The 25932-nt window shown below is 41.5% G+C and overlaps 1 protein-coding gene across 14 annotated transcripts in view; it reads left to right on the plus strand.

The window, feature by feature from the left end:
• Positions 1-25932, plus strand: part of kif1aa (kinesin family member 1Aa) — a 37732-nt gene that overhangs the window by 10375 nt on the left and 1425 nt on the right. The window contains exons 3-44 of one of the 14 annotated variants that reach the window (XM_020609902.1): positions 184-257; positions 413-595; positions 719-784; positions 868-1046; positions 1267-1378; positions 1625-1702; positions 1799-1864; positions 1953-1970; positions 2085-2163; positions 2258-2336; positions 2623-2765; positions 3952-3990; positions 5367-5569; positions 6131-6210; positions 6625-6700; positions 7331-7410; positions 8136-8242; positions 8350-8433; positions 8557-8737; positions 9148-9220; positions 11300-11390; positions 11498-11646; positions 11739-11917; positions 12217-12354; positions 13634-13945; positions 16082-16200; positions 16318-16403; positions 16494-16632; positions 16918-17077; positions 17161-17251; positions 17348-17466; positions 17583-17638; positions 19386-19494; positions 19678-19744; positions 19838-19922; positions 20014-20119; positions 22009-22035; positions 23941-23964; positions 24439-24553; positions 24672-24805; positions 24897-24958; positions 25041-25186. In XM_020609902.1, coding sequence (XP_020465558.1) covers positions 184-257; positions 413-595; positions 719-784; positions 868-1046; positions 1267-1378; positions 1625-1702; positions 1799-1864; positions 1953-1970; positions 2085-2163; positions 2258-2336; positions 2623-2765; positions 3952-3990; positions 5367-5569; positions 6131-6210; positions 6625-6700; positions 7331-7410; positions 8136-8242; positions 8350-8433; positions 8557-8737; positions 9148-9220; positions 11300-11390; positions 11498-11646; positions 11739-11917; positions 12217-12354; positions 13634-13945; positions 16082-16200; positions 16318-16403; positions 16494-16632; positions 16918-17077; positions 17161-17251; positions 17348-17466; positions 17583-17638; positions 19386-19494; positions 19678-19744; positions 19838-19922; positions 20014-20119; positions 22009-22035; positions 23941-23964; positions 24439-24553; positions 24672-24805; positions 24897-24958; positions 25041-25186 — 4514 coding nt within the window. The remainder of the gene's footprint in view (positions 1-183; positions 258-412; positions 596-718; positions 785-867; positions 1047-1266; positions 1379-1624; positions 1703-1798; positions 1865-1952; positions 1971-2084; positions 2164-2257; positions 2337-2622; positions 2766-3951; positions 3991-5366; positions 5570-6130; positions 6211-6624; positions 6701-7330; positions 7411-8135; positions 8243-8349; positions 8434-8556; positions 8738-9147; positions 9221-11299; positions 11391-11497; positions 11647-11738; positions 11918-12216; positions 12355-13633; positions 13946-16081; positions 16201-16317; positions 16404-16493; positions 16633-16917; positions 17078-17160; positions 17252-17347; positions 17467-17582; positions 17639-19385; positions 19495-19677; positions 19745-19837; positions 19923-20013; positions 20120-22008; positions 22036-23940; positions 23965-24438; positions 24554-24671; positions 24806-24896; positions 24959-25040; positions 25187-25932) is intronic. The other 13 variants (XM_020609903.1, XM_020609908.1, XM_020609904.1 and 10 more) reach the window with 13 other exon arrangements.

Here is a 25932-nt window from a genome sequence, read left to right on the forward strand (position 1 = left end):
GACCCCCAGACAGTTTATTATTGGTCAGTACTGAGTCCCTGTCTGTAATTTCACTGTACGGTATATTGGTATTGGCCTTTCCAGCTCCATTAGCACAACATGACGCCACCCCAGCTCAGAAACACTTTCACATGGGCGGCTCTAACCCGTCCTCTGACCAATGCTCCTTGTCCTGTCTTTCAGCCATCATCAACCCCAAGCAGGCCAAAGACAACAAGAGCTTCAACTTTGATTACTCCTACTGGTCCCACACTTCGGTAACTATGTCTGCAACCCTACAGTACAAATGTTGCACAGACACACACACACACACAGACATATTTAGTTTACTGTGGATCGCTTTATGCTGCATTTGTCAGGTTTACAAATAATTTAAAGATTTACATGGCTGGTTATTGATTTCTGTCCACAGCCAGAGGATGTCAATTATGCCTCTCAGATGCAAGTATACAAAGACATTGGAGAGGAAATGCTGCTGCACGCCTTCGAGGGCTACAATGTCTGCATCTTTGCTTATGGCCAGACAGGCGCTGGCAAGTCCTACACCATGATGGGGAAGCAGGATGTCAAGGATCAACAAGGAATAATTCCCCTGGTGCAGACTTATGATTACTTGACCATTACTACTAATAAATCAAATGAAAGATGGTTCCTAATTTTTCAGATACACCAGTTTTGGAAATAATGTGATTATTTTGTTATTATTTCCCCCTTCCAGCTATGTGAAGATCTTTTCACCAAGATCAGTGACAATACAGACAACAGCATGTCCTATTCTGTGGAGGTGGGTGCCCTCCTCTATGTGGATTATGCACAGTGTACCTGAAATCGTCACATGTTATGTGCTAATATTATGAATCTGAACAGGTAAGCTACATGGAAATCTACTGTGAACGTGTGCGGGACTTGCTGAACCCAAAAAACAAGGGACACCTGCGTGTGCGAGAGCACCCCCTTATGGGGCCTTATGTGGAGGACCTGTCTAAGCTGGCTGTCACCTCCTACAATGACATCCAGGACCTGATGGACTCTGGCAACAAGGCCAGGTGATGGAGCTGTCTGAGTCACTTCACTCTGCTTTTTTGTCAGTGCACCAACTAGTGATCAGCCCATATTGGGTTATTGCCAGTCAGTCTCCTGAATGACAGAATACATTAAAGACATTTCTGGTGAAGGGAGAAGTTCTGGCTGTTCATATTGTGCACAGATTGAGCAGATTATCCCTGCTGGATAATCATTGAGCAAACGTATTCACTGTCTTTACAGGACTGTCGCTGCCACCAACATGAATGAGACAAGCAGTCGCTCGCATGCTGTCTTCAGCATCATATTCACTCAGAAACGCCACGACACTGACACAGAGAACACCTCGGAGAAGGTAGAGGGGTTTTATCACATCCTCAGTGAACCTGTTTAACATTGAGCTGCTGCCACTGCTTATCTATATATAAGATGATTGATTACACTAATTTCAGTTTTGTCGTAAATTGGAAATCAATGACTGCTTGAAGGTCATCGTGATAATGCAGCACTGTGAGGGCTTTTGTTAATGAACCCTGTCTATGAAATGAAGATTAATAGTGTTTCTGTTGTCAGCTGATGTGTTCTCTTGGGTGTTCTGCAGGTCAGCAAAATAAGTTTGGTGGATTTGGCCGGCAGTGAGAGGGCAGATTCCACTGGAGCCAAAGGGACCAGACTTAAGGTGAGCATTTCTATCAGAAAAGACATATATGGTTAACAAGTACAATATGAAGGCGGGTGATTAGCATGTTTACTTCTGCCTCGTGCTCTGTCCCAGGAAGGAGCGAACATCAACAAATCTCTGACCACACTGGGGAAAGTCATCTCTGCTTTGGCAGAAGTGGTATGTATTATATCTGCTTATTATACATTGTAAAATAAATGTGTTATGGAACATCAACATGTTAATTGTACTGTCTGCTTCATTTTAGGACTCTGGACCAAATAAGGTAATTTACTTAAATTATTCATTTAAACTTAAGTTATCATTTTTAATCATTTCTTTCCTTAAGCTGAGCCAGTTAATGCTTTATATACATTTTCTGATTGAATTAAAAACACAGAATAAAAAGAAGAAGAAAGCGGAAAGCTTCATCCCCTACAGAGATTCAGTCTTGACCTGGTTACTGAGAGAAAATCTGGGTATGAACACACAGCATATGTGTTGATGGTCCGTTTGCTCCTGACAAACACGTCCTAACACTTTCTAATCATCCTGTTTTCTACATGATGTCAGGGGGGAATTCTCGTACTGCGATGGTAGCTGCCCTCAGTCCAGCTGACATCAACTATGATGAGACCCTCAGTACACTCAGGTAGAGAGACACATTTTCTGCTGTATCTTTTTCTTCCCACACAACTGATGAATGTGACCTGGAAGGACACTGGTGCCGGTGAGGTCAGAGTGTTGTACGATATGTGTTTTCCTCAGCTTGCATCAGTTTCACACTTTAAACCCCCTTCGTGATTTGCAGCTGCAGAATTGTGTAGCTGTGTGGTGTCAGGGGAACTGTGAATGTGTATATCTGTGTGTGGTGTGCCTTGTTGTCTCCTCCCCCATCTGCGTCAGTACGCTCAAAGATCCCTCCCTTATACCCACAGATACGCAGATCGCGCCAAACAGATTCGCTGTAACGCTGTCATCAATGAGGATCCCAACAACAGATTGGTGCGGGAGCTGAAGGAGGAGGTGTCTCGTCTGAAGGATCTGCTCTATGCCCAGGGCCTGGGTGACATCATTGAGAGTAAGGAATCATTTATGGGATTTGTGCAACCACTAGTGTTATATCTAGATTTAGATTTCAAATGGCTTGTAATAGTTTCAGACCCGTTTGCTAGAGTGCACCATTATCAATAGTACACTGTCAGATCCCTGCACAAGCACTGTGCCTCCTGTGTGTTCAGATAGAATACAAAGCAAATTCAGAGGCAGTACAGAAAAAATTCAATGGGAAGATGTGAATGGAGAACAAATACTTATTTAGACTGCAGTTGCACCACGATTGGCAAAGTACAATTTATTCCCATGCTGTAGCATTAGCTTCTGGAGCTAGCAAGACAAGCTAGCTCACATTAGTGTTTCACAAGTTGAACATTATGCCTATTTTTTATCAAAAACATCTTTAGGCTCTACTCCTGTCCTTTCAGTCATGCAACAGCCCCACCTGTTCCTCCGTTTTCTCTAGCAACAGTCAGCACTGAACGAGCAGTCCACCTGCAGTGAAACTGGCAGGATGGATCATGCTATTACACAGCCCAAATAATACACGTCGACAACAAGATGTGAATGTGCTATATCTTGTGTCTTTTATTATTGTAAAAGGTTAAAGACATTAAAAGGGGTGTGTAAATTCTGGTGCATTAAACAAGATCAAATTTTGCTGTATGTTCTATTCGAACAAAGCTTTAAAGTTATCACAAAAATGTCTTATTTTCTAATCACCATTCATACAATTAGCAGCCACTTTATAAGATACACCTGTAGAATTGCACTTCAGTCTTAACATTTGTGTTAATGAAGCTCAGAATGTTTTGGTTTTTGGTGAAATTGTCATAAATGTATAAATTCAATTCTGTGTTTATTATTGGGTTAAAGGTGGTGTTGTACCGGACTACATTATATTCAGATGTGTTCGTCATGTATGTAGCTTGGGAGGACAGAACTATAGAGACACCTCTGAATACAATGTCATCCACTACAGCACCACCTTTAACTATGACCTCAATAATATACGTAGAATTAGATTTGTGTTTATATCTGAGCTGTGTACTGTTTATCATGTGCTGAGAGCAGTGGAGCCAAACTGATCTATTTCTGGAGACACGGGTGTTTATCACATGATAAGTGTACATGAACTTTTTTATCTGAAGTTGTCACACTCTACCTTCTCTCTCTCTGTCTCTCTGTCACTCCATGTCCTCTTTTCCCAGCATATCGGGTATCTGGTGCTGAGATAGAGGGTTTGCCATGTGTGTTTTCTGACTCTTGCTTTTGCTCTTGCGGCATCTTAGCATCACCAGCGCTTACTGTGACAGTAAATAGTGGCTTTTTGAGGTCTCTGCAGCACTACAGTCTTATGAGGGACTGATCAGAATGGCTGAATGTTTTAGGTGACTTGTAATGAAGCCCTTTTTGGCTCTAATCTTCAGGACCTTATGGGCTGCACAGTGTGCCTTGTCATAGTGCTGTAGAGATCTGTGAATGGCTTCTTAGCTGCAGCACTGTTGGGACAGAGCTTAATTTTTCATGAAGCAACAAAGCTGAGCAATGCAATATAGAAGATTATGAACTATAATCATGAGATATGTTTCAGCCCTCATGTATAAGCTGTATTGCCCCATTCCCCTGGCAGGGTCTGTCTGGCCCCATCGCCTTCTGTTGGCAGCCATGGTGAGAAAGCACACTGTAAACAGAAGGTGATGATGCAGCCTTCAACCACAGAGCCTATAATCACTTGCATAATATTGCACCTTAGATATAGTCATCCCATTTTATGTCATACATTTTTACAGTTTTTCCATAATACACAACTGCACTGCAAAGACATTATTGTGTGATCCAGCTTGGTGTGCAACAGCCTGTCCAGATGGATGGGGCTGATACACTTTCCCAGTTTATTGCTGTGTGTTGCCATAGCAGCACCTGGATGGTTGATATTCTTTATTGTGTAGAATTTGTTATATGGTTTTGAGTTGCCACAACAATGGCAAAAGCACGGAACATGCTGGTAGGCTAGTTTGATAAATAGAAAGTATACTGATTAAATAATGTCCAGTGAGGACACTGGTTTCAAGGCCAGCCAGACAAACTTACCACCATGTATGATTCTCTGCCAGAGAAATGGATTTCTGCTTTCAGTCGTTTGTTTGACATTGCTAATTTTAATGAAGCACACTGAACATTACGTGCATCTTGCTGCTTTTAGATAGGAATCTTAACTGGGAGCTCTGGCTTCCCAGTATTCTTTGCAGGAAATACAACTATTACTGATGAGAGGCCAGTAAATCCTTTACATTGTTTTGTAATTGAATGATCCTGCATTTGACACTGCTGGATGATTTCGTATACTTGCTGCATTTTCATTGGTCATGGCTGGATGGCCTCCCTGTTGCATCTTTTAAGTTGGTCTCCTCTGCGCGTGGCTTTTGTGCTGGCGTTGCCTTTGCTTATATGCTTAGCAGATCAGATTACTCTCTGTGAGTTTTTTCAAGCCACATCTAGTCTTTCTGTGTTTTCTTTTCTCCATTTTCTTCTCTTCCTTATCCGTCTGCATTTCTTTATTCCCAATTATTGATTCCCAACACCACTTCCCCTATGCTCCCCGCACCCCTTCCCACCCCAACAGACCTATCCGATTACAAGAACAATAACAATAAAGACCAAGCTGTGAATCAAAGGGATGATCTCTCCACAGTGACCAATGCCATGACAGGGATGAGTCCCTCTCCGTCTCTCTCTGCCTTGACCAGCCGTGCTGGATCCATCGCCAGCCTGCACGACCGCATTCTGTTCAGCCCAGGCAGTGAGGAGGCCATCGAGCGGCTGAAGGTCAACACTCTACAGCTAATCTTCAAACACACTCTGCTTTGACACTGCATAGTTGCACTGCATGTACTGTACTGTACATATTGGATTTTCCAAAATCTTATTTGTTGAATATTGTCAGATCCTTTGTAGGTAAAACTCCTATGGAATTCACTAAATCTGTAATCGTAACCCTCTCAGTAAGTAAAGGATAGAGCTGGTAATATTCTGTGTTTTAGCTATTCCCCATAAATCCCATAAAAACCCCAGGAGTGTTTTCAAAAGCCTTGACCAGACATTTTTTAGGGCTTACTGTTTTGATGCAGATTTGGTGTCCCAGTGAGTATTTAGAGCAGCAGGACAGTATATGCAGGATTTACTGTCAGTAAACTACAGTGTCCATATTTGTGATAATGAAGAAATGTATTGTTTTAATAGGTTTTGGGCAACAGTTCAACTCTGATACAAAGGACAAAGCTTATACTGCTCTCTTCATCTGTTGACAAAAAGAAAACAAAACATGATTTACCAGGCTTGTCTTTTAAATGACAGTACTTTTGTTATCATTATCTTTTGAAATGCCAGGAAACAGAGAAAATCATTGCTGAACTCAATGAGACTTGGGAAGAAAAACTTCGGCGAACAGAAGCCATTAGAATGGAAAGGTGAGATAAACATTTGTTTTTAAAAAAACCTCATTTTATGTAATTATTGATGTCTTGTAATTTAACTTTTCTCTGAAAAGAAATTCTACCAAAACAAAAGCACCAACAAATCATGAAAAAAGTCAAAAATAAGTAAAAGTAATGCAATGTTGGGTACAGGACACAAGGACTTTGTTTAAAGATAATCTAAAATGTTCTATTATATTAGATTATGGTTTGTAATATGGACTGTTTTTAATATAATAAATTCTTAATCCTGTTGTTTCTGATCTATAAAATCATTTAGCTTCAAATGATTCCCTAACTTTCTACTACTGTCTAGTTTAGATTTTTACAGAATAATCAAGCTATAGTGATGAGAGGCATAGATACAAAACATGTTTGGTATACTGAGTCTGACATATTCCTCCTCAGAGAGGCTTTGCTGGCAGAAATGGGTGTAGCAATAAGAGAAGATGGTGGGACAGTTGGTGTGTTCTCCCCTAAGAAGGTATGACACGAAACTCCTCCGTGATCTGATACTAATACTAATCTACTGCATGTTCTAATACATTAAAATAAATCAATAAATGTTTGTTTATTTACCCCCAAAGCTCTCTGATAGCCCCAGAAAGCCCCAGCCTGTGTTTATCGACACAGTCGGGCTGTTTTCCCCCAATGAGGTTTGTAGCTGTGAAGTGTTTAAAGCTGCCTCCTTCTCTGAGTGCTCTCCCACTTCAACAAGGCGGAACAGATGAGGGGTTCTCTTTTTCATTAAGTGTTATCTTAAATCTGCTTCATTACTCACTTCAAACACTCTCTTGCTTTGCTGAAGGCAGCAGTGGGGGTAAACATCAGGGGACGATAATGGCATTGCCCCCATTTCAGTGATTTATGGCTGTTTGCCTGCAGCCTCATAACAATCAGCCTGAGAATACATGAAACAATCATGCTGTGAATCTGGGGAGGGGACTTTGACTGCATGGTTTTAACTGTTACTGACTGTTTGGTGTTTCCTCCTGGGAGAGATTGCCTTTCAGTATGCATGTGTTATATCATGAATAACATATGGATAATAAATTATTTATGTTTATTATGGACCGGTTCTGCAGTCTATAAACGATTCCTTGTTCTGTGTCAGACGCCTCATTTAGTGAACCTCAATGAGGATCCTCTGATGTCTGAGTGCCTGCTGTACTACATTAAGGATGGGATCACCAGGTTAGATACTGAAACATACATTGATATACTACAGTAATACTAGAGATGCACCGATCGATCGGCAGAGATCAAGAATGGCCAGTTATCAGCATGATCGGCCTTGACCGGTGACCGGCCGATCACTCTGAGATTTCCGATTTGGTGCCCGTCAGATTTAGAGGTGTGACAGTCCACGTCGTGCATGCAGTGGCACACATGAAATGTATGTATACAGTAGGTACAGTGTATCCAGCCCACAGTAAAACACAGCAAACACAAACTACACACACTTTGAAAAGAACTGTGTGCTCTGTAGTAACAGACATTCTTCTGTTGCACCTGGTTATAGTTGGAGAAGTACAAATATGGCACTTCGTTTTTAGTTGGAGGTTTGTTTAAAAAAGAAAAGTGGGGGAAAGGTGGAAATGTAGAACTTTAATATGTTATATTTTTACTACAATAACAAAAAATGACCAAAAAGTTTGTGTATGCTGTCAATACAGTTCTTAGAAAAAAAAAGAAAATTGGAATTGGCCAAAATCGGAATCACCAGTTCAGACTTGGAAATTGGAAACCAGAATCAGTCCAGAAAGATGTAATCTGTGCATCTCTAGGTAATACTTAAAGAAAAGAATACACAGTATAATGATAACTTGAAAGAGGAAGAGTTGAGATGTTATTGTAAACAAGCAAAGACTGAGGTGTATTTTTTACTTGCTTTCAAATCGCCACTTTTTGTTTTTTAGGGTCGGTCGTTTGGATGCCAGTAGCCGTCAGGACATAGTCCTCAGTGGCCATTTCATCAAGGACGAGCACTGTACCTTTACCAGTTCTGCTGGTCCAGTGGGAGAAAGTGAGCAGTCTTTACCTTGCTTCACAGGCTTGTAGCTGTGTACACTACATCACTTTAATATTGACAAAGAGGGAATGAGACCTGACATTGTCCTCTCTGCTCCTAAGTACTGGTTGTTCTAGAGCCATGTGAAGGAGCTGAGACTTATGTCAATGGAAAGAGAGTGACAGAGCCCACCGTCCTCAAATCAGGTCAGTAATCTCTCTGGCTCTCTGACTTTCACTTTGACTTCTGCATCGTTACTAGCAGCAACAAGCAGTACACTGTAGGCATGCATTTGCATGATTACATTCAGATTTGTGATACTCTTACAGGAAATCGCATCATCCTGGGGAAGAGCCACGTGTTCCGCTTCAACCACCCTGTGCAGGCCAGGGCTGAGAGGGAGAGGACCCCCTGTGCTGAAACACCTGTTGAGCCTGTGGACTGGGCCTTTGCCCAGCGGGAGCTGCTGGAGAAACAGGGCATTGACATGAAACAGGAAATGGAGCAGAGGTAGGGAAATACTGAGCCATTCAACTTTGTTTTTTGGTTTTTTTAAGAAAGGCTGTTTAGAAGAAGAGAAGAGGCTTCATTTTATTGTCATTGTAACATTGTGACATGTACAATGAAATTTTGTTTGGAGCCGATGGGCCCCGGGCCGCTGCGTGCATGTCACCCAAGGACAAATAGGGTCTCACCACCACACAGAGTAGTAGACAGGAACAACAGCTAAGCAACTTGGGAGGGAAAGAAGAGTATGTCTTATTAGCTGCCACATGAAACTAGCCTATAGCACAGTGCGCCAATGACATACTGCTCCAGAAACATTAAGACACCAGTGCAAAAATTAACATAGCCATTCCTTTAAAGTAGCTCATTGCTCATCTAAAGCTTCTATTGTTGTCTTGTGTTTGCGTCTTCAGGCTGCAGGAGTTGGAAGACCAGTATCGCAAAGAAAGAGAAGAGGCCAACAACCTTCTGGAGCAGCAAAGACTGGTACAGTAATGAGCAACTTTTAATAATTACATCTACAAGAAATTACAGATGGGTGACAACTGAAAGAAAACCCAACATAAAGTGTCTCAGTGAGGTGTCGGGACACCTCGTGCCACCAGAATCACTTCAGTGCACCTTGGCATTGATTCTCCAAGGTTCTGAACTCTACTGGAGGGATGAACAACTGTGTTGAGATCTGGTGACTGTGAAGGTCATAACATATGATTTACATCATTATCATACTCAAAAAAACCAGTCAGTGACCCCTGGCGTCCTGTGGATGGGTTTTCTTCACATTTGTCATCTGTCTGCAGGTCTAACTGTAACCATGTTACACTGGTCTAAAAACAAAATGCTCCCAAAACAAAAATAATCAATGTTTGCTAATTCTAGGCCACTGGAAATGAAAATGATATCTAAAATTGTTGATTGGCCCTGGTGTCTAAGATATGGCATTGACCATGTATGAATTTTGGTTGAAAATGGCTGAACTTTCTCAGAAGGAAAGCTCTTTGAGCAGAACCAGAGATTGTAACCAAAGGTCTTGGTGGATTTAATGATAAAACTATTATTTTCTGATATGCCAAGCTTATTAGGTGACACATTAGGCTGATGCTGTGCCTCAGGCAGTACAAGCCACACACTTTTTGCTTAATTAAGTTGCTTATTCTGTTCATACCTCAAGCTCTTTTAAAGGTCATAATTAAATTCAGCAGCTCAAAATTCATAAAAATGGGCATATTTCAGTTCTTTCTCAAACCAAAAATGGTCAACCAGTGTTATTTGCAGGTGTATCTATTGTTATATATAATATGGACCATATAACAGGTGATTGGAGTTGCGGAAAACATGAAATTGCCATAGTTTAGTCTGGATTTTGAATGCGTATTAGCTGTAATGTTCCTCTTTTCCTCTCATAGAGCATCTTAAATGAAGATATTTTTCCATGCTTAACATAAAAATACACAACTCTGAATGAGCTCTGTTTCCATGATTGTGTCAGTCGACTCACTCAAGTGTCCACTCATTTCCAGCCATTTAATGTTTAATCTCGGGGACCTCTGGATTATCTTTGCATCCATCATAACTCCAAATAGTCTAATTATTTCAGAATGATAAAACCAGAGAGCCTCTTCCTGAAAACGACAGTATATTTTGTGAAAGTGCACAACTCCTGCTGCCGGTGTTGTGTCGAAAGTGGACAGCACAACGAGCCTCAACAGCATTAATTAATTTGAGTTTATCCTCCATAGATGGGTAAACAACCGTATATGTACCAATGAAAAGAGATGTGTAACACTAAACAAAGCAGGTAATTGAGAAACCCCATATTTTAACTGGCATAACGCAGACATAGTGACTTCTCCAGTCTTACAACAATTCTCTGTAACGTTACAGAAACAATGCATTAACAGACATGCAACCTGTTTTTTTTAAACTTACCGTTAAGTCCCACCAAGTAGTGGAAACATCAGTCCCTTTCAAGTAGCTCCAAGGTCGGTAAATCCAACCGGTGGTCGCTGCGTTTTCTCCCACACGACCACATAACAGTCTCATAGTAGTGAAATGAATTCCAACAGGTAGCGTAGCTCCAACAATAACATCATGGGTCGTTAATCTGCTCCTTTAACCAGCAACACATCACATGCAGCAGACACACTGCTGTGACCACATCCTCTGGTCACAGTCCAGCAGCAGGAGGTAAAATATATCCACAAAACCGCGCGGTCGAAAAATTCCGCTTTTACATTGGAACCGGTGGATGTCAGGCAAGCTCACATGAACACGCACAGCCTGTAGATTATGACCATTCAAGGAAATCTTTTGTCAGAAAAAAAGTCTCGTGAGCAAGAGTTTGTGAGATGTGTATAAACTGAGTTGCTTCTGCATAGAAGTATTAGAACATGCCTACAACCTCATTTTTTGAGCTTTAAGTCACGCCTAAGATGATAACATTGCAGATAAGTCAGAAAACAAGGAAAAGCATGCCATGGGCTTTTTATTCAACCGACCTCTGCTACTAAATGACTTGTAAAGAGCAGACATTTTGACATAGGTCCTCATTAATCAACTGTGCAGGATTATGAGAGTAAGCTGGAGGCTCTTCAGAAGCAAGTGGACCGTTATTACCCAGAAGCCCTCGAAGAAGAAGAGGAGCCAGAAGAAGAAGGTAGTTCCCATAATTTGACACATGCACCTGTACATACAGTATATACTGTATGTTGTTGGTCAGAAAATCCTCACAAGTTGATGGTTTTTTATGCTTGTGGCCCACAGTGCAATGGACAGAGAGGGAGAGAGAGCTAGCCGTGTGGAGCTTTCGAAAGTGGAGGTTCTACCAGTTTACTTCTCTGCGTGACTTGTTATGGGGAAATGCCATTTTCCTCAAGGAGGCCAATGCCATCAGTGTGGAACTCAAGAAGAAGGTCCGACATCTTACTGTGATTTAAATTTCATTGTGTTTATGAATGGATGGTATAATTTGGCTATTTGACTGCACCTTTGTGTCCCCCCATAGGTCCAGTTCCAGTTTGTGCTGCTGACAGATACTCTCTACTCCCCCCTGCCACCAGACCTGTTGCCCCCAGAGGCAACTAAAGACAGAGAAAAGCATCATTTCCCACGCACCATTGTGGCTGTGGAGGTGCAGGATCAGAAAAATGGAGCCACTCACTACTGGACATTGGAAAAACTAAGGTATGTGAACATGCACCAAGTCTTCACATGACAGGGTAGTAAATTACTAATATAATGCCATACAATTTACTTTCATATATTCTTTTAGCCAAAAGAGAGCATAATCCATTTGGCTGCTCTGCAGTTTAAAACCTGAGACATTATGTTAAATAATTGCAGAAAGACAGATGTTTTTAGTGTGTACGTGAGAGATAAAATTCACATAAAGCACACTATTCACCATAAGAACATTTCTCATAAACCTATGCTATGAAGCATAAATTCAGAAATGACTTAGTAGTTGTTGCCGCTCTTTGCAGGCAGAGGCTCGATCTCATGAGAGAGATGTATGACCGTGCTGCTGATGTGCCCAACACCACCAGTGAGGACTGTGAAAGTGCGATGACAGGAGGCGACCCCTTTTATGACCGCTTCCCCTGGTTTCGTCTGGTTGGCAGGTACAGTAAGTGCTGAACACCACCGGCCCTCAACAGTAAGCAGAAGCTCGTCTCTCCATTCAGGATAACTGGAAGCTATTAGCTGTAACTGCCACATATTGTGCATGTGGGCAACTGATGGACCATAATGACAGAAACATCAGCATGCAGTCTGCAGCCCACTTTATTATGGTGTTTCTGTCATTACATGCTGAAGCCTGGTGTTCCCACTCTGTGCTGTGAGTGCACCACCATCATCACATCTGTCAGTTTCAACTAATAGAACAATTTCCATATGAAGGTCTTATTGGGCATCATTTCCTAATAGGCATACAGTACTGTAACCACAAGTTTGCACAGACAGCATTTTAAATCTAATAACTGACCATATATTTTTGAACTGATATGTTTCCAGTTTTCACATTCTGTGTGCTTTTTAAAAGAATGAATCAGCTTTCTTCTTTAATGTCTTTTTCTGAAGCCACTGTGGTTATATTTCTGCTGACTATGGACTGTGCAGCTTTAACACATGGGATGGATTGACAGTCAGTTGTGCGTCATGCTGGGCGTGTCCTTTTTAATGGGAAGAATCGCTGGAGAGTGTTTGGAAGGGCAGTTCTTCAGTTCTCCTACTCAAAGCCTGCTGTTTCTTTCTTTCCCACTTTGGCATGCAGCCTCCCAGTGTCCCTGCCAAGTGTTCTCTCTCTTTCAGATGGGTCCTACACACGGTCACGTGCCCATGTTACATAATATTCAGCATATCAAGCCTTTAATGTCATTTAGCATCTGCAAAAAGGATCAGACTACGATCTGAAAATGTCTTGTGTGTTGTCTATCAGCTCACTCATTATATACTTTATATTTATACAACAGGTGATATCTACTGTGTTATTTGGAATATTTCTTGTACTTACAGTAGACCTATCAAACCTGCTGAATTTACTATAGGCTTAAAACTAGCAGTTGCTGCTGGTCAATATTTGTGGGCACTCAGAAATGGCCACAGAGAGTTGTTGTTTTCATGGTGTCATGCTCATGTTCTGACACGCTTACATACTGTACAGTATATGCTCTCTTGGCATATGTAGTTAATTACCCTTGTAGCTTGCTTGCACTCCCCTGTCTGTTTCCTCTCTCCACTGTCCACTAAAACAGTCAGCGACAGCAGTTTCTGGCTCAAAGGGATGAAGGTTTTCTCCAGTGGTTCACTCAACATGGTGTTCTATTAATCCTCTTGTTTGAACAAGTGTGTTTCTATCTAACTGTACTAACCTAGTTCCCATGTCTCTGGCTGCACCAGAAATCCCATTTTCAACACATGCATGAGCGAGCGCATGAGTGACCCTACCCCATCCCCGACCCTCTCCAACTCTGAAATTACTGAACTGGCTGACTCGCAGCGGGAGGGTCGAGGGGAGGAGGACTTGGAGGAATTGGAGGACCTGGATGATGATATCTTTTTGGACGACCCATGCTCGGAGCTTGGGGGAGAGGATAATGATGATGATGATGATGATGATGATGATGATGATGAGGGAGAGCTCTGCCGAGGCTCCAGCGAAGGCCAGGATCCCTTTTACGACCGCTCACCATTATTCAGTGTAGTGGGAAGGTTGGTGAGGTTTCGGGAGCATGCTGGTGGAGGAAACTAGCTCTTTCACACTGAGACGCAGGGTCTGTTTCCCTCGATAGACGTCAGCACAGGGGACGTTATTGAAAATGCAGTGCAGATACAGTACGAGAGTATGTTCTCAGAAAGTCCTTGCTCTTTTCTGGACTGTGTGTGCATAAGTACATACTGTAAACTCAAAATTGAAGTTTCTGCAACAAGTGAGTGTCTTCTGTTTTCTTATGTGGCAGCCAAATTATACTCCTTTTTGCTTTACAGACACTTTCTATCGTACAGTCCAGCTGGGATAAGTAAGCCATAGTTGTATATGTCAACACGCAGTCGGGGCATTTCAGTTTGAAAGGTTTGAATGTAGAGATGTGAAAACCAACTTGTATATCTTCATTCATTTCATCTTAAAAACCTCCTGCTAGCTTAGAATTCCAAGTTAAACTATCCCCTCAAGTTTCTGTTCCCTGTCATTGGCCCTGTGTCTCAGATGTTCAAGACACAAATGTTCTCAAATGGATGTTCTTCATGAATGTGTTACTGAATGGACACTGGAGTAGACATTTCTGGGCTTTTAAGGTTTATCTTTTGCTTTCTTTTTTTATTTTTATCAAATTAGATGCTTATTTCTGTTTTTATTTTCCGCAAATGTTTTTACACACTAAGTTAGACTGCTTCTCACTCATTATATAATTTTACTTACCAAACAAGTGCCTGAAGTCAGTCAGGGGTGGGTCAGTTCATACCACTTGTCTCCATGAAAATCCAAGCAATGTTGATGCTCAACGGCTGCTTGAGGTGTGTGTCTCGTTTAAAGTGTATGTGACTACACGGTAGTGGCTTCTAAGTAGAGTGTTCACTAGTGAAAGCACTGACATGTCTCATGGAGTATATTGAGGTCTGATTAGCATTTACACAGAAACCCACAGCAAAATGTTCACCATGCTGTGAGGCCTGAAGAAGTTGGAGAATATTTCACATGAAATATAAAAGTGGAGTTTGAGGAAGACTCAAAATCTCAAGATGAAAGAGCTGGTTTCTGCTGCAGCTGTCTCTTTTAGGCATGCCAGAGCACAAGTCTTTTCATTTTGACCTTTTTTCCCCCAATTTTTACTTGAATATGTCTGATGATGAACTAGTGCCCCTCTTTGTACAAATTAGTACTTTGACCCAGGAGGTGCACTTTGATTTCTGATGTCATTGCATACAATATATCAAGCTGTTGGCAGTTTTTATTCAAGCTGAGCCATGTTCCGTATGATAATTTCTGTTCCATTTGCTTTTGATTTCTTTGAGTCGAAGAGTTGAAAGCATTTTTTTTTTGTTCACCGTTTTTGTCCTGAGCATGCCTTCTTTGCACCTCACCAATCTTGTCATAAGCCTCCTCCTTGTTTACACTCCACCCTTAAATGTCTACCCCTATTGGCTCATGGGAAACGTGGTCTTTGACTGCAGATCATGTATCGTAGCTAATAACCAGAGGTTGAACAATCAGGAGAGAGAAACATTGGTAATGCAACTGTTCTCATATTTACATTTAACAAAGTTGTAGTTTATGTCAACAACAAGTCTTTTTCATGTCTAATGCAAATACAAAGTGCCTCAACTGTGCAGTTTCATCGTACATTAGATATTTAATGTAGTGTTTTTATACTGAGGCATGTTCATGATGCACAGTAGGTTAACGCAGTATGATGTCATCATGAGGCAATTTAATACAAAGAAATGTTTTTTTCAGGATGAGGAAAACATCTGCTCTCCAGCTGAGTACTGAGCTGGTTTGGAATATTCTGAAATCATTTAAAGAAGTTAAAATTGACCCTTTACACACATGCTCCTTGGCCTCACCAAGCTTTCGATAGAAAAGCACAAAAGTTATGAAAACTGCATGTCACCCACAATTGTCCTGATAATATCATCATTTCTAGATGGTGAGGAAAAAGCCCCTAGAAGCAATAGTAAAGGGCAGCCATGGCCATCGCAAGAGCAGTCCCAGCTTCTGTTTGGTTGCTTTGCAGCTCTCTGTTCAGTTGTCCAGTCCAGTGAAACCTATCAAGTGTGACATGTCTCCTTAGCTCAGTTGTTCTTAATCTTTTATTATTTCTTTCTCTCTTTCTGCTTCCTATCCAGGGCTTTTGTTTATCTGAGTAACCTACTGTACCCGGTTCCTCTTGTCCACCGCGTGGCCATCGTCAGTGAGAAGGGAGAAGTGAAGGGCTTCCTTCGAGTGGCAGTGCAGGCCATATCAGGTAAGGCTCGGATCCTCGGCCTAATTGCTGAGACAAAGGGCATGATGAGATTGAAAGGACAGGCTGTGTGTGACTTCTTGAGGGAGTGAAGTGAAGGTTCTCTGTGTTTCCCTCCAGCTGATGAGGAAGCTCCCGACTACGGCTCAGGAGTGAGGCAGTCAGGCACAGCCAAAATCTCATTTGAGGATCAGCAATATGAAAAGGTAGAGGAAATCATTATATTCTATGTACCGTGTGCATGACTTGTCTGTAAATGGTTTGTTTACTGTCTGTTTTACACCTTGCTTTTGCAGTTCCAGTCAGAGTCCTGCTCTGTTGGACTGTCCCGCATAGGGATTTCCCAGGAGGAGCTTCGTATTGTGGAGGGGGAGGGGCAGAACGCAGAAATGGGACCCTCAGCTGATGAGGTCAACAACAACACTTGTGCAGGTAGTTGTATTTATGAGTGAATCGACACATGTTGTGTGTTGGGTGTTTATGTGGTATCCTACTCAGTCTAACAGTGACCTAAATCTGGCACACCTGGCTGCTGGACATGAGGGCTCAGAGTGTCTGTACTAGCCCAAAGCCAGAAGGAGGCGATTCTTGGCTCAGATCCATCCAAGACCTTAAATCCTTGCCACACCTCATTCATGGTGTCAGAACACACCTGAATGTACTGACCATCACCTCAGTCTGAGCGGCTGTTTCTGACTTGTTTTCTTTGTGCTCCTCAAGCTGGTGCAGACGAGCAGGAGAGTCTGTTAAAGGCCAGTCTGGATGGCCCGCTGGATGCTCTGGAGCACCTCAGGATTGGTAGTGTGTTTACCTTCAGGGTGACTGTCCTGCAGGCCTCCAGCATCTCTGCAGAATACGCTGACATCTTCTGCCAGTTCAAGTGAGCATTCATCAAAATGTTTTCAGAATTACACAGTTTTTTAATATTAGTTGTATTTTTATGTGTTGCTCTTTTGTTTTCAGTTTCATCCACCGCCACGATGAGGCCTTCTCCACTGAACCCCTAAAAAACACAGGCCGTGGGCCTCCTCTAGGCTTCTACCATGTGCAGAATGTAAGAACTGTCAGCAGTGGTCCTGAAGATTGGTTTGTTGTTTCCAGTTATAAGAGGTCAAGTATTTAACATCCCGCAACTGTGTTGTTCTTGTAGATTGCTGTTGAAGTTACTAAATCCTTTGTTGATTACATCAAGACTCAGCCAATTGTGTTTGAGGTGTTTGGGCACTACCAGAAACAGCCTTTTCTTCTTTTCTGTAAAGATGTCATCAGGTACTATGATAACAGTTTAAAGAGTAAATCAAAAGAGCTGCACAGCCAAAAATATTATGTACATTGTTGTGTTTTTATAGTAACACATACGTGTGTGTTGTTATTTCCACAACCAGTCCACTGCGACCCTGCAGAAAACAGTTCCCACGAGTGATGCCTCTGTCCAAACCAGGTAAATAGGCTCTAAGTTGGAGTTTGTTTTCTAGAATTCCACCATTTATGTATGTTGTATAGTTTTGTACTGGTCTGCCTGCAAGTCATGTCATCATAGCTTCATGTTGTTGGGTGTGAGCAGTGGATTCTGACGCCTCTCCGGACCAGGAGAAATCGCTGGAGCTGATCCGATACCTGGTCCCAGATGTGTTCAATGGAGCGCTGGTGGACTCGCTGTCAGGCCATGCTCTGTCTGCCGCTGGCTTGGCTGCTTCCTTCCTACTGGAAGCAAACGAGCGAGCTCAGTTGCCAGCTCCGCCCACCTCTATCTGTTCAGTTATTAAAGCTCAGAAGCCGGGTTGGTTATTGTGGTCAAATCCAAGAGAGTCCTGCCACTGAAAATTGCTTTTTATATCAAGTGGTTTATTTTTGAGTGAGTTACAGTAAATGGCACAACAAAGCCAAGTGACCGTTGTGCCACACTACAGTTGATTCACAAACAACATTTTACTTAGTACTATTTTACTGTAGAGATTCAAGCTTCTGTGACAACAGGCACCAATTCTGCTGAAGTAAACAATGACATCTTTCCGGGCTCTGGTTCGATGTTCTGTAACCAGCCCTGTGACCTTCCTGTTGAGAGGGAGCTACAGTGAAAAAGAGCCAAAAAGAGCACGGTTCAAGTCTTTCTGCTGGAGTTTAAGTTATATATACTACTGACTAGAAGCTGTAGTAGTTTTCTGAATTACATGAATGAATATAAAAAGGGTGTTTCTTGTGTCAGGATTCATTTGGATTTGTGTACTGTGTGTTTACTGTTGACCTGCGTGGTGGATACTCCCTGCAGTTCCCTCTTTGGGCTCCTGTTGAACGGGGTCACGGTGCCTTTCTGCTACAGTAGTAATCAATAATACTGTTACAAAAATGTTAACTTATAATGTACATTATACTGTATATTTGTATATTACACATACTGTATAAGATAAGACTTTATTGGTTCTCACTGGCGTAATTCACATGTTAGATCAGAACCAATCCAATCTAAACAGTTAAGGGAAATGAAAATGTGAATTCTATAACATATTACATACAGTACATTACAGTACTTAAGCCGTGCTGTATATAGTACATCATTGTTTACAATGTGCAAATGGTTGTGCTACCTCTACATATTTATTTTAATCTACAGTATATATTATATTCTGCTTGAGCTGGGGCCCAACCCCTGGGTTGCTTGAGTGTTTTTATCCTGTCATGCACACTCTCTCTTACATCTGAACTCCTCTTGGGGAACTTTCTTAAATTGGGAGAATTCAGTTAGCTCCTAATCAAACTAAACATAATCGTTTGTACAAAATAATGATGATATTGACAAAAAATAAAAAGCATAGATACTTTTAAAGAAGAATACTGTTTAAGGAGTTTGGGCACATGCTTTTGTTCATGCACAGGATGGTTTGGTGTAGTGAGAACCCACAGAGCTAAAGCTAGTAAAGTTTTCCAGATACATAAGTGAGCTCACAAACAGCATAAGGAAACAAAGATTTGTTCTTAAAACATTTAGTGGTATTCTTCTTTAAGAGGACTGCAGATGTTGCTTCTACATCTGCTGATAGAAAGGAGGTCCTTCAGGACTAAGTGATTCCTCTCTGTCCCTGCATCACTGATTCCTCTTTTCTCCCCTTGCTCTTTCCTCTGTTGGAGTTGGAGCTGTTCTCAAACTCAAATCCTTTTTATAACCTTCTCTATCTCCTTTTTCAACATAGTACCTGCCACCAAGCTGACAGCCATGACCCGCCCGCAGGCTGGACCCTGCCAATGTAAATACGATCTCATGGTGTTCTTTGAGATCTGTGAGCTGGAGGCCAATGGAGAGTGAGTGTCCAGTGTGACTCCATGCAAAGCATCTAGTGCAGAAGTTCATTTTCATGCAGCAGATTTTTGGGATAATTTGGCAGAGCCTTCTGTGAAATTAAATGTTTTATTGGAAACACTTGACCACAGAATTCTCACCTGTGCTATATATCAAGTGAGGCTCATTTTCATTTGCGTTTCCAGCTACATCCCTGCAGTGGTTGACCACAGAGGAGGAATGCCTTGCCATGGCACATTCCTACTGCACCAGGTATGTCAATCGCACTGTGAACAATGATATTTGGAATATTTTACATCATGACCATCAACCATACCCCTTTTCCTTTCTTCTTCATCTCTACAGGGCCTCCAGAGGAGAATCGCTGTTACTATTGTACATGAATCAGGAGGTGACATTGAATGGAAAGAAGTCCGTGAGCTTGTCGTGGGTAGGTTTGGTTTCCAGGCTTTCTCTGTAAAAAAGTAAACGTTTCATCATATTCTGTATGAGCCGTCACTGAGGCACCTGTCCTTTCTCAGGACGCCTTCGCAGCACCCCTGAAGCTGATGAGACCATCATTGACCCCAATATTCTCTCTCTCAACATCTTGGCTGCCGGGTATGTCGGGCCCATGCAAGATGACCGGTATGTACTGGTGAACCACGTGATGGAAGCACATTACTTTGCAGCTGCCAGAACAACACTGGGCCAGTGTATCTAGCTTGGTGAATTAAAAACCAGAAACATCTGGCCACAGATATGTTCATTCAGCTTGGCTGAATTTGGAACCATTGTATAGTTTTGATTTTTATGTTAACAACAGTCTTATGTGAGGGACCTTGCTTTATTACTGCTGTGACAACTCCTGCACTGGAACCTGACACATGAGCACGTGCTTGGCATAGTGAAGTGGCTGTACTTGTCAGAAACAAGCATAGCAGGCGGAACTTGAATGTCATAGCAGTTCTCGGCAAGTTCTATTGTGCTGTTATCCCCTTAACTATGTGTGCATGAATCTACTGTAGCCTTCTCTCTCTAACTGCAAGAGGCCATACCTGCAGTAAAACTAATCCAGAGTGACCATGTGCAATAAGACACTAATTTGCCTTGATTTATTTTTTAACCCTGCAGTAAATCTGCCACATTAGTGGCTAAGAATTCACTAGCCCATGCTGGCTGTGCGACCCTCCTTGGTGTTAATCTGTGCTCTCATTGGTTGATTGTCATTACACCTATGTTTCATCTCATTTTGTTAATCATTTCACCTCTAACCTCATTTCTCAACCATGATTAGATCTACTAACCAAACACTGACCTGCTTATAGACTCATTTTACTGTCTCACTTAAGAACTAGTGTAAATGATCATATTTGGACTCAGTATGATGTCGTGTATTGGACATACAGCAGTTTATCTTCACTCCAGTGTTGATCAACTCCTGATTTTTCAAAATCACTGAGTGTGAATAACAATAAACGAAGTCTCTGCTAATCATGCACTGACCCATATAATGTTAAATTTGGAGCCCTTAAAATAGTGTTTCTAGGTGTGTTGTATGAAGACTTCAGGTGCTGGAGTGATGGAGGTGCAACTGAATGATTCAAAAGTACTATAAACTACAACCTATGAGACCAAGCTAATGTCATACTGAAATGTAAGTAGTGGTTTACTAACATCATAAAATTCACCATAGCAAAAAAGGCTAGTAGAAATTATGTACCTGAGGTTTGTTTTTTTAAACAAACAAAATAAGCTTTGGTACCAAGCACTTAGATGTACAGTATATTGTGCTGAGGTGTGTAATGTTTCCCTGCAGCCAGCCAGTAGAGGGCAGTAGGTATCTTTATAACTTCTGGCCTCCAGATGAAAACAAATTTATTCAAGAAATATGGTAGTTACTGGCATCAGCGACCATTAGCTCTTAATTGGTTTGCTTTGTAAGATCTAAAACGACTTACATTTAACAGTAATGTTGGCACAGTAACTCTTGAGTACTACCATGTATCATACATTATGTTTATGTATATTTAGGGTGTGGTATAAGGACAAATATCTGTGTAGATTTTCTGTTAATGTCCTTTGGCCATGATTATGATATTACCCAAGTTAAATATGTAAACTGCAAGCCATTTAATTAATTTTATTCTTTTGCTGTTTATGATTTATGTGACCCTCTGTTATAGGCTCTGTGCTTAATCCTTTTGCCTTCCCAACCAATCTTCCAAAAGCCTAACAGTAACAGCAACATGAGTTTCACACTAAAGCAACCAAATGCTCCAAGCAGCTCTGGCCAGTGGTCCTGCTCAACCAGCCCTGCTTTGACCGTGGTGCTGCACCCAAGGGGTTATCAGCCCTGAATACAACACAAAAAATTGTGCTGTTAAGAATTGCGTTTAAGGGTTCAGCACCAGGTCAGACTGCGATCCAGCGTGGTCCCTGCTCAGTCTAGCTAATACTAACATCAAGGTATTAATGGATGCTAACATTTTTCTCCCTCCAGTCCACTAATGGAATGTTGTTTTTTGCTTTTGCAGACAGTTTCTTGATTCGGACATGCCTAGGTATATTATTTTGCCTCTCTTCTCATGCTCTTAAGTTAAACAAACTCCTCATCTTTTCTAACATCCTCTGCACCCTGTCATTTCTAGTCAGCCTCAAGTGATTTTGTTTCTTTCTCTGCCATTACTGCATTTCATCTGTGCCTCTTTTTTTTCTCCCTCTCATGACAAGTGAGCAAAGTGGTTCTGCATGCCCCTGGGTCTCTTGCTGCGCTGGATGTGTTTTTAGTTGTTATCAGGCTGCGGTTTATGCTAGACAGGCTCTGCATGGCTCGCTTTGCTTCACGTGGACTGTCCTTGGCTGCATCTCTGCTGGAAGTGTCGCGGGGCCAGTATCACACTCTGTTTCCACTTCAGCATTTGCTGTAAAAACAGTCTCAAAAGGCCAGTTTCAAAAAGCGTACAGTCAATATTTGGTCGCTCTCACGTTCCTCCTTTGGACAGAAACAGGGCATTTTAACTGTGTTACCCACAGCTAAAAAGATTTTCTTTTCTGTGACCTTCTCCTGATTTACAGATGCTAATTTATTTGGAGATTCAGTTTAAAAGGCATCACAGTCACATCCTGGAGTACGTGATGTATGATCAACAATGATGAAACTTAAAGATTTCAGTATCAGTACTACAGCCATTAGAGTGGTAGTGACCCATTATTACATCAGGGTTGAAACAACACCGGATGGAAGGAGAGATGCGTTCTTAGGAAGAACACTCATAAAATGCTTAAAAATGGTATTTTTCCCACTTGCCTCTCTCCACTCTGTTCATTATTTTTACATTGCTGATCTTTACAGTGAAACAGTATTTTGAATCCATGGATATGTTTTTGTTAGCGTGCCTCTCACCATAGCTAGAGTATTAAGGGGAACGCCAGTCATCCACTATTACTCAAGTACAAGTATATATTTCATAATTTACAGTACCCACTCTGGCACAATATCCAAATGCAGCTATTAAAATGTAATCATGTGATTACCTCACCAGTAGCACTTTGCCCAAAATTGCTGCAGTGTTGTGAATATTTTTAAATCCTGTGTGTACCTCACTGAAACTCAGAAACAACCGGCTGCTGACATGTTATGCCAGCAGCATGACTTCAGTCCTGGCTTTAGGTGGTAGTGAAATGTAGAAAAGCACATGATGTATAGTGCAAAGAGGAAACTCCTTATTGGCGCGTAAGTAAACAGTTTTCTTCTACTGGGAACGCAGTGTGTGTATGCATGTATGATGTGTACGAGTGCGCGTGTTAATGCTCTTGCTGATTGCTTTAAAAACAGACCATTTCTGCACTGACACCCCATAACTCACAGAGGAGCAGTCAGTTCTCTTTCATACAGGTTGTTTGCTTTCTTCTGGGTGTCATATTGTTCACTTTCCCACAAGGTCACCTCAGTCCAAGGCCAGTTGGGCCCAACATCTGAACCTCATGAAGAGTCGATTCAGGCATTTTTATGACTTACAGAAACATTAGTTTCCTTTTACAGTTCTTGCTTGGATTATCTTTTTTAGATTTAAGGCTGTGCCGGGCTGCGGGCCAAAAGAAAAACTGGTTTCAGTGTGTGATTATGAATTGGGAAATGGAAAAAAATTGTGTACATTAACGTATGGAGTAAATCAGAGGCGTAACAGAAAGCAGTATTGTCTTGCTGGAGGAGTGGTTGTGTGCTGTTATTTGACCGTTGCAATGGTAAAGCAGAAAGAGAGATTGCATCAGCTTGATCAGAACCGTACACGGGATTTCTCAACTTGTCTGTTAATGGGTGAGCTGTTCCATCCATAGCAGTGTTTACACAATGAGATAACAGTGTGAAATAAGACAAACACCATCCCAGCTACACAAGCGCACATCCACATTTTACTTCCTGATTCTCACTTTCTATTCTTTTGCTGATTTCTTCTTTCTCACAGCATTTCCTTGGGAGTTGACCATAGGTATTTCACTACCCTGTCCCTCATTCATCTGGCTGTCTGTCATCCGCCCTTCTCTTTTTTCTGTGCTAATAGTCATCTCACTTCTCTTTTTTTTTGGTGTTTTGTACAAGGCAGAACATCAACTCAGTGAGCCTGCTGCATGCAAACAGATTTCATTAGCACTTTTTTGCACTGAGCTTTTGTGGAATACTCACTAAAATGTTTAAATACTGTACAATGCCAACAGTAAATTGACTATAACTGTTTTTAACAAATCAGACAGATTATTCTCAGTGTATCAAATCAAACTTAATGCACATTGTTAAGTATTTTTTGATTATGAAGTTGTTTTGATTTCTCCTGATTTTTCTGTTGACATCTGTATTGTAAGATTGACAGACTTTAGTATGAGTTTAGCTGTGACTGCTGATGTGTTGCTTACATTTTGACTGCTAAGTTGATTTTCTTGCCTTCTTATCCAACAAATCACCTCAGGACCTTCTACCGGTTTGAGGCCGCTTGGGATAGCTCCATGCACAATTCTTTGCTTCTAAATCGAGTCACTCCACATGGGGAAAAAATCTACATGACCCTCTCAGCCTATCTGGAGGTACAGTATAGTGCATTCATGAGAGACAGAAATACTGTAACTCATACAGTATCAGTGGTGATGCGCAAATTACTATATGAACAATGTCCGAAAATCCTCCACTCTCTATCAATTGCAGATGGAAAACTGCACCCAGCCTGCAGTCATAACCAAAGATATCTGCATGGTGTTTTACTCTCGGGACACAAAGCTCTCAGCCTCCCGCTCTATTCGCAACCTTTTTGGTACTGGAAGCCTGAGAGCAGCAGATGGGTGAGTTTGACAATTTGAATGATGAAAAACACCATGTAGCATCTTGCATTCTCTTCTAAAAATGCTTTTTATTCTTTTTTTTTTTTTTTAGAAACCGTGTAACCGGAGTTTATGAAGTCAGCTTATGTAACCTGGCAGATGCTGGAAGCCCAGGTGGGGGTCAAGACAAAGTTACCATTGCTTATTAATCTTATACTTCTGCAGCATCTCTAATCCTGCACCTGTTCCTCCACAGGTATGCAGAGGAGACGCAGGCGGGTGCTGGACACCTCAGTGGCCTACGTCCGTGGGGAAGAGAACCTGGCTGGGTGGAGGCCCCGCAGTGACAGCCTCATTCTGGACCACCAATGGGAACTGGAGAAACTCAGCCTCCTTCAAGATGTGAGGGGCATATGTTACCTGTCTTTTAAAGCATAAGTTACTTTATTAACACCAGAAGACATGATATTGGCCCTCATTTGCTGAATGTGCAAGTACAGAAATGTGTGCCTCTAACTCATCTATAACTTGAATGGGGACTTGATCTTTTTCCCACATTGCTAAATTGGATTCAGCCCCTGATTTAGATGTAATTTACTGTACCTATGAAATGCACTGTTTTACACAGATATGGTGTGTTCACAGTAGGGCTTTGTAGCAAAATGTCCGTACCTGTGTCTGTGCTGCGTTTACCTGCCTTCACCATAAATTAATCTAAGCATACTGTTATGAAAGTCCTTGCTTTAAGGAAAAGATCATGTTTTTTGAAGTTAAAAAAGTTAATTTTAGAACATTTTCTAAGATGACCTAGTAACAATGCAGTGTTACCTCAACTCTCCGTGAGAAGCCAGGGAACATAGGTGCTGATGTAAAACTTGGAAGGTGTTACTTGTTGTCAAAACAGTTATTGTTGTTATGTAACTGCAGAAAACTCTGAGACATGGAAGGCACTGAGTTTACATAATTATGTCAAGGAGCTGAATTAGAAAGTTCCCCAGTTTAACAAATACAGTCCATAAAACTCTGTGCTACCAGCAGAGCAATAACAATGAATTTCTCAGTTAAACAGTTTGACACTACCAAATGTTGCTTGCACACAACTTTCTCTAAGTTTAAGCAATAGACATAGTCTGTTATCAGTGACTGTG

This window comes from Monopterus albus, unplaced genomic scaffold (assembly GCF_001952655.1).
Source record: "Monopterus albus unplaced genomic scaffold, M_albus_1.0 scaffold103.1, whole genome shotgun sequence".
Taxonomy (NCBI): Eukaryota; Metazoa; Chordata; class Actinopteri; order Synbranchiformes; family Synbranchidae; genus Monopterus; species Monopterus albus.